Source organism: Anarrhichthys ocellatus, unplaced genomic scaffold (genome assembly GCF_004355925.1).
Source record: "Anarrhichthys ocellatus isolate YVR2014 unplaced genomic scaffold, GSC_Weel_1.0 scaffold3, whole genome shotgun sequence".
In the NCBI taxonomy this organism is placed as follows: Eukaryota; Metazoa; Chordata; class Actinopteri; order Perciformes; family Anarhichadidae; genus Anarrhichthys; species Anarrhichthys ocellatus.
In genome coordinates, this window is record NW_022280033.1 from 17,350,715 (window position 1) to 17,358,276 (window position 7,562).

Sequence of the window (7,562 nt, forward strand, 5' to 3'; positions counted from 1 at the left end):
TTCTTGGCTTCAGCTATCTCTAAAAGTTTTACACCCTCCGGGGGTTAAGACGACTTGATGTTGGAGAGTGTGCTCATCTAAAGATAAACCTTTTTTGCTTTCTTTAAATCTTCCATATCGGCGGAGAGAAGGGGGAGAGAGATTGGCGGGACCCCTCACAGCGTGAGACCATCTGGGGTCACCGGGGTCGCGTGTCTTGAGATTAACAGCCGTGTGTACCAGCGACACACCGCTTAGGGTGCTTTACGCTAAGAAGGTGCTCGCGGGGGGGGGGCAGGTGATGGCACGGGAGGACGCAGCGTGCCGCGGCCCGTGTGTGTGTGTGTGTGCACATCGATGAAATATTCATGCACAAGTACTCACAACTCTGAAGAAGGGTAGAGCACAAACAGCACCTCGGCAGACGAGGAAAAAAGCCCCCCCGAGGAATAACAGAGAAGGAAAATAAGAGAGCAGGGGGTGGAGGGGGGGGGCACAGAATAATATTTATAGAGATAAAAAAAAAAAGATGAAAGAGGAAAATAAAATGAATTGTGCTACGTTTGTTCCCACAAATCGATACCAGAGGAGATCACTAACTGTCCACCAGCAGAGCTGCAGCACGGGACTGTTTCACAGCCATGCTTCTGCACCGACACGCTCCCACCATGCCAACCTCCTCACCCCACTCGGTCCAAGCATCGGACCTGGGGGAGGGGGGGCAGGGCTTTCTCCCTCCCCCAGCACCTCAGACACTCTCCGTCACTCGCCACTTTCAAAACTTGAGTCTGCTTCTCACCTGTGATGCTCGTTATGTGTGTTTTTGTTCTTTACTGTCACGTCATCTCTTTTGTTCATAATCTAATTGCTTTTATTGTTTCTGTTTTTGCCATGTAAAGGGCCTTTGAGTACCTTTTAAAACGCTATACAAATAAAATGTATTATTATTATTATCTCTCCAGGAACAATGAATTAAAAAATAAGAAGCAAAAAACACCTTTTACTTTTCACGAATTCTAACAAGCTGTAGCTGTCTGTACTGAATAAAATAACTGGTGTGTTGTTTTAGGTCGTTTGCTTTCTTTCCAAGTAGAAAAAAAATAATAATCTAATTAAAGAGTAACTTTTGAAGATGATTAAACCTATGACAATGTTCAACACCAAAAGCTTCCGCAGTAATGTCAACGACAGACGGATGACCAAATAAACGATGACCCATTTGGTCATGTGATGAGCTGTTAAAGGCTCTCCATTCAGCCTCCCCTCCCTGTCAGGTTAACACTGTTAGCGCCGTCAGTGTCACTGTCAACGTTAGCAGCGAGCCTCCGGCTCAGCGGTCACCATGTTGAGAGCCGTGCAGAGGCAATACATGGTCTGCATCTCCTCACCCTTACCTTTATGTTCACTAAAGGGACATTACTGTAATAATATTATGCGTTTTAGCTGCTCTTTTCAAAGACTAAACAACAATTCAGGTGCCCAAATGTACACTGCGGGTTTGTTGCACTAAGTGAATTTTGATTGCAACACAGGATAGTACCTCTCCTGTGTGAAAGTCAATTGAAACCCGAAACACTGGGCCGGCCACACTCAGCAGGTAAAAATAAAGTAGTCTGAATATTATGCAAATGATGCAAAACAGGCTAGTGAGAGGGACGGCGGCATCAGTCGTAGTACCTTACAAGAAGTTCGTAGGGACTTCATAAGTTTGTCGGTTATGTAAGTGCACAGTGTGTCTGCAGTTTCCAGCAGTGAAGACACTCAGAGGCTCGGTTACAATCCCCCCCACCCACCCACACACACACACACACACACACACACACACACACACACACACACACCCCACCCCTCCACCCACCAAACAACCAGTTAACGGCAGTCACATCATCTCAATCAGCCTCTCGCTTGGCCATCCGGTTACTTGTTTTTAACCAAATGCTTCCCATCTCTCGCCTTCCCAGCATCCTCTCTGTCACTCCCCTTCATTCCTCTAATGGCTCTTTCACTGCCTGTCCATGCCCATCTCCCATCTTCACTCTATCCCCTTGTCTCTTCCCATCACAAGCTGCCCCTCCTGTTAGAGCACTGCCTGAGACAACAGGTGGCGGGCCCACACTCTCAAGCTGCTCACTCCCTGCAGAGAGGCAGCGCAAGAGAGGATCGAGGTCAACGGAGCTGTCAGAGCTCCAAAACTGGACGATGAGTAAAAAAAACCCGAGAGAAACGAGAGCTACCGAACACACTCTCACGCACACTTTGTTTTCAGCTTCCTGATTTACGCTCTCCCGTGTGATTGTGAAGTTGTTTTTCTTGGCGTTTTGCAAGGCGGCGCATTATCGCAGGCTCAGTTCCTCGTAAACATTTTATAGGTCCGACAGTAAAAAAGAAAAAAAAAAGAAAAGCAACAAAACCCAATGTGCCTCCTTTAATTAGAGGTGGCATTTGGATCCCGGTTGGCGCACTTGAAGCGAGAGCCGTCGTTGAGGGAGCGGCTCTACGAGGACGAGGGCGGTGATATCAGGGGAAGACCTGAGAGAGTCGGGAGGGGGGGGTTATGTGCATACATCCCCCTGATGCATCTGTTTATTTGCACAGCACATCCAAACAAAAGAGCGAGCGGGGAGGCCACCTCGGCCTGACAAAAGGTCACATTTCCTAACGCAGGAAAACTGCTTCCTGGCCGGCCAGGGCTCGGCCGGAAGGTCCGTCACATCGAGGGACGGGGGCTGATCTCAGAACAGCGTTTCTCCAGTGAGCTGAAGAAAAAAGGGGGTGTCAGTATGTCAGAGAGAGAGAGAGAGAGAGAGAGAGAGAGAGAGAGCTTCACCTTGCCTTTATTTCGATCCCTACAGTATATTTAAGTTCATCTTTGCGGAGCAATATAGAAATAAATCAAACTTCGTTAGCGCCCGCACCGCTCCAGAAGCAGCCCCCCCCCCCCACACACACACACACACACACACACACACTCTGACGGATGGTCGAACGCAAAACAACACAAAGTCTTTTTACCATTCCCCACTTAAAAAGGAACAAAAGCAGCTCCCCCCGCACGGAAGCAAAACAGCGCTCCATATAAATTGACACTAATAAACCGGGCCCTCGGTTCAGAGCGAGCGGTCGTCTTGCAACCTGTCGAGGGCCTCGACGTCTCCGTGTTTTGCTTCCACTCTCGGGAAAAGGCAGACGTCAAGTTTCCAAGAATAAAACGCTCTATTAATCTAGCAGTCGATCCGCGCACCTGCAGAGGGGGTGAGAGTTATCAACCCCTCGAGCATTTGAAGTGCTATTTCATCTACAGGTGAATACTAAAGGTCCCCCGTCGAAGCGCTACAGATCTATGGCCCCCCCCCCCCCCCGTAAAGCAGCATAGGGGCTCACGCAGGGGTCTCAAGCGTGGGTTTGCGGGGACCGCTGAGGGTCTTCCGGTGCAGACAAGCATGGCCGCCGTAAATATGGTGTTCATCACAGCAGCAAGAAGAGAAGTACACACTACAGGAAGCTGCCTCACTAGTCAAATCTCATCCCATCAGAGCAGATCCCAGACCTGCTTTAGATGCCAGTAGATACTGAACTTGTAGGATTTAAATAGGATAAATTAAGATGACTTTTCTTTACAAATGTGTGCTATTGTTTCTGACGCTGTTTGAATTGATTATCTCTGTTACCATTTCTTCATCTAGATCAGAGGTAGCCAACACGGTGCCCGCGAGCACCCTGTCGCCCGCGGGAACCACGTGAGTCGCCCGCAAGGCATGTTCTAAAAATAGCACTAGTCACCATGGAGCTCCGTCTTAAATTGTAGTTGCTGTTCTTTTTTAATCAAAAACGCTTGCATTAGTGTAGATTTTAAAATGACAATATTTCTTGTCATAAGAGAGTTGGGGACCCGGAGGCGCACGGCGGACAGCGACGAGGCCACCGCACTAGGTTTTCAGGTTCCGAATGGCGGGCGCTTCCCGTTGGCGCCAGACGCGCGCAGCGAGCGCACCCCGTCGTCAGGTCCGTAAATCCTCGGAAACAGGCCGCGGGGCAACAACTCAGGGGTGGCGGGGGTAGAGGCGAGGCAACGCAATCCGACCGAAAAGGCCCAGACTAGAGGTTTGAACGCGGGCGCCCGAAGACGCTCGCGCGCCTCGGAGGGTTGGATCCCCCGCTCGGCTATAGACCAGACTGGTTACTAGTTTCTTCGTGGAGAAAAAGGTACCGTTGGAAAAGCTTGTGTCGGTGACAACAGACGGGGCTCCCGCGATGACGGGCCGGCATGCAGGCTTCATTGCGCAATGCAAAGGTGACCCAGACTTCCCAAAATGTCGACATTACCACTGCATCATTCACCAGCAGGCGCTATGTGCAAAAGTAACCGGCTTTGATCATGTGATGATACAAAAATATCAGACGTGATACCTCTGACTTTCAAATGTTGGAACAGATTAACAGAAATAAAAGTTGCATGTTTAAATCTGTATGTGTAGCTATACCATCATTGTTGTGGAAATCATTCTTAATAATTATTGTGAGGAATAATTAACTGGCATGTGATCAAACAGTCTCTTCACATATATTATCATTATTAAAAGGTGATCTGTGCAACTTTGTTATTCAGGAAGTTTGTATCAAACAAGTAGCCCTTCGTACTACTCGGTACCCTTGAAGTAGCTCTCAGTTTAAAAAAGGTTGGTGACCCCTGATCTAGATTAAATAATATTCTTCATCATCTATAAATCCGTTGGTTATCTTTTTGATAACTTGTTTGCCTGTTGTTATTTTGTCTGAGCAATAGTCTGAAACGTATTTCATTTAACATGATATATAGAGAAAGCAGCTTGGACTGTTTCCTTTATTAAATGACTGGAACAATAAATCAATTATCAGAGTTGTTGGCAATCCGTTTCCTGTCCTGACTCATCAATTAAATAAGTAAGTGTTTGGTCTTATAAACAAAGGATGTAATTACTAATCATTACCAATTATTTACATTGAATCAGTACCCAATGCTGGTGAATATTCTGTGTTTTGCTTTGCTCTCTTGAGGTATGACCACAGTACTTCCATATGATTGTCGTTGGGGAGTGATATTTCATTCTATGGCCAACATACGGACCTATATTATATATGTAGATTAATATTCTGTGGAATATAAGCCGCGGTGTATTGATTTACTTGATTGGTGTGGAACCCCTCTAATGAACCCGTTCATCCTGGATAACAGAGCTCCTGATGAATTGTGTCAGAGCTCTTTAACCTTGTGGAATCAATTCAGAGCGGTTAATGCTCTCGTTCAGGGTCCCCTTGAGTGGGGATTTAAGGATCTCCAGGGGCCCTTTAAGGGCGCTCAAGGGCCCCATCCTCTAGACGGGGTCTCTTCGAATTCAAGGACAAAAATGAACTTTTGACTGCTCACTGTAATCGCTTTCCAAACAAAAATAAAACAACAACAAATATCACACAGCACAGTGGACCGGAACCGATACTCACAGGGACACGGTTCTGTTGGGCAGGAAGCTGGTCTGCAGCGTGTCCATCAGGTCCACGTCCTCGCACACCACTTTGACTCTGCGGACGTGCTGCCTGCTCAGCTCCTTGGTCCTCTCCGCCGAGCAGTGACAGCTGTCAACGATCAGGTCCGGGCAGTTCCTGTTGCTCAGGCTCGACTCCCACAGCCCGACCGCGAGGCACAGCAACGTCAGCGCTCTCATGGTGGACTGAGATTCTCTTTTTATTATTACTTTCAGGTTATTTCCTCCCAGCCTCTGGGACAGGTCGGGACCATTTCACGTCGTCGCCCTCCGGTCACGTTACAGCCGCGGTCCGAATCTCACCTGCTGCGTCCCCCTAACCCCCTTTCTGCCCCCCCTCCTGGAAACCTTCAGCCGTTAAACGCCGAGAGGAAAGTTAACCATCATCGGTGGGGAAGCGCTGCATCTTTGCCTAGCTGTGATAGAAGAAGTCCTCCAAAGTGTTCTCCCGTTTCGGTGAGAGAGAGAGAGAGAGAAAAAACTTCCGACGGCGCGCTTTCAAAGTCCGGATAAACTTTACTGCGACACATCCTTTCTTAAGCGGCGGCGCGAGCGAAACGTGTGTCTGAGGTAGTTACTGTCATTACTTAGCATAATTTGCTACTGCACGCCGTTCGGTGCTGCCGTTTTCGCTCGTCCATCATCCACTTCTTGCGCCCCGGCGACTTGTTGCGCAGCGTCCAATGAGAGTCCCTCCTCCCCCGCCGAGTGAGTCCCAGCAGACTAGCGTGCGCACGTGAGGCCACATACACCAGTTGGATGACACGTCTGATATCGATAAAACCACAGCGGGTGTTTCCATAATTTTGTTCCCGTTTTAAGTCACTGAGAAACAGTCTCGTCCCAACTCACAATGACGTTTTCTTCACTGTGCCACTCTATTGAGGGGGGTCGCCCGAAAAGTCCCCCCGGGTCCCGCTTTGGGACGTCACATTTACACCGGGTGATTTAAAAGGTGTTGCGGTTTGTTTTGCTCCCCTCATTTACTCAGGAGCAGCTGCGAATGAGATGTTTATACCGTCCTTCTGTTACCTGAACACAAAGTGAAAATGAATCACCGCGATACCCCCACAGCTGTCTCACTACAAGTCCGTCTTTCTACTGTGACATTCTCCACAATTGTCAAATGTGTCCCGGTTCATTTCCTGTTACAGTGCACGTGAATGACATGCGCTGACAGGAAATAAACACGGACCCAAGCTGTCGACCAGCAATGCAATTCATTTATTCAAGTCTCCCACAAAATATTATGAATACTATATGTATTTCACTATATGAATAATTTCTTATTTTGTTTGGTATATTTGTCATATGAAGATATGTGATGATGTCTGCTGGGTAATGTATAAGTGGATGTTGTCTGGTGTAAAGTTTATTTTTGATCATGTGACGAGACGATATGTAGAAAAAGATACTCTGTAACAAGGATGAGGCATTAAAAGCTCAGCCAATTGTTTGATGGAATACACTTCCTGTCTCCTATGTGGGCGTGGTCATGGATGGCACGTTCGCCAGTGAGGTCTCAAACAAAGTCAATTTCTTCTTCAGATTTGTTAAAAAGTAAAAAAAAGATTTACTTTTGTGACAATGGAGCGAAGGAATCGGTCATAGTCTGTGTTCAGGTTTACATCTCCCATTGGAAGTAATAGACTCAGCACCTGCCGCCATAGTCTCTTAACGGGGTGGGGCACTGGTGAAACCAGGCGGTAACCTCCGGTTCTGCCCAATGAATCCGATGTGGAAGTGTCTTAAAACTTGCATTCTCTCTACTGACCAGCAGGGGGCGACTCCTCTGGTTGCAAAAATAAGTCTGATTGTATAGAAGTCTATGAGGAAATACTTCTCACTTGATTTATTACCTCAGTAAACATTGTAAACATGAGTTTATGCTCTCAATCTCTAGTTTCAAGTCTTCTTCAATACAGCATGATGTTCATTTAGTAAATGATGGTCCATTTAGAGTCAAATAGACCATAAAGCGGAGTGTGCTTTAGGGCGGGCTTTCTTTGATTGAGAGGTCTCTGCCGCTACCAGAGACGTATCCGGCGTCACTACGACAACCGT

At 47.4% G+C, this 7,562-nt stretch overlaps 1 protein-coding gene across 1 annotated transcript in view; it reads right to left on the bottom strand.

The window, feature by feature from the left end:
• Positions 1-6,307, bottom strand: part of adgra1b (adhesion G protein-coupled receptor A1b) — a 148,565-nt gene extending 142,258 nt beyond the window's left edge. Inside the window, exon 1 of the mRNA XM_031877970.1 lies at positions 5,458-6,307. Within this exon, the coding sequence (XP_031733830.1) occupies positions 5,458-5,678 (221 nt within the window). The 5' untranslated portion in view covers positions 5,679-6,307. The remainder of the gene's footprint in view (positions 1-5,457) is intronic.
• Positions 6,308-7,562: the final 1,255 nt, after the last annotated feature.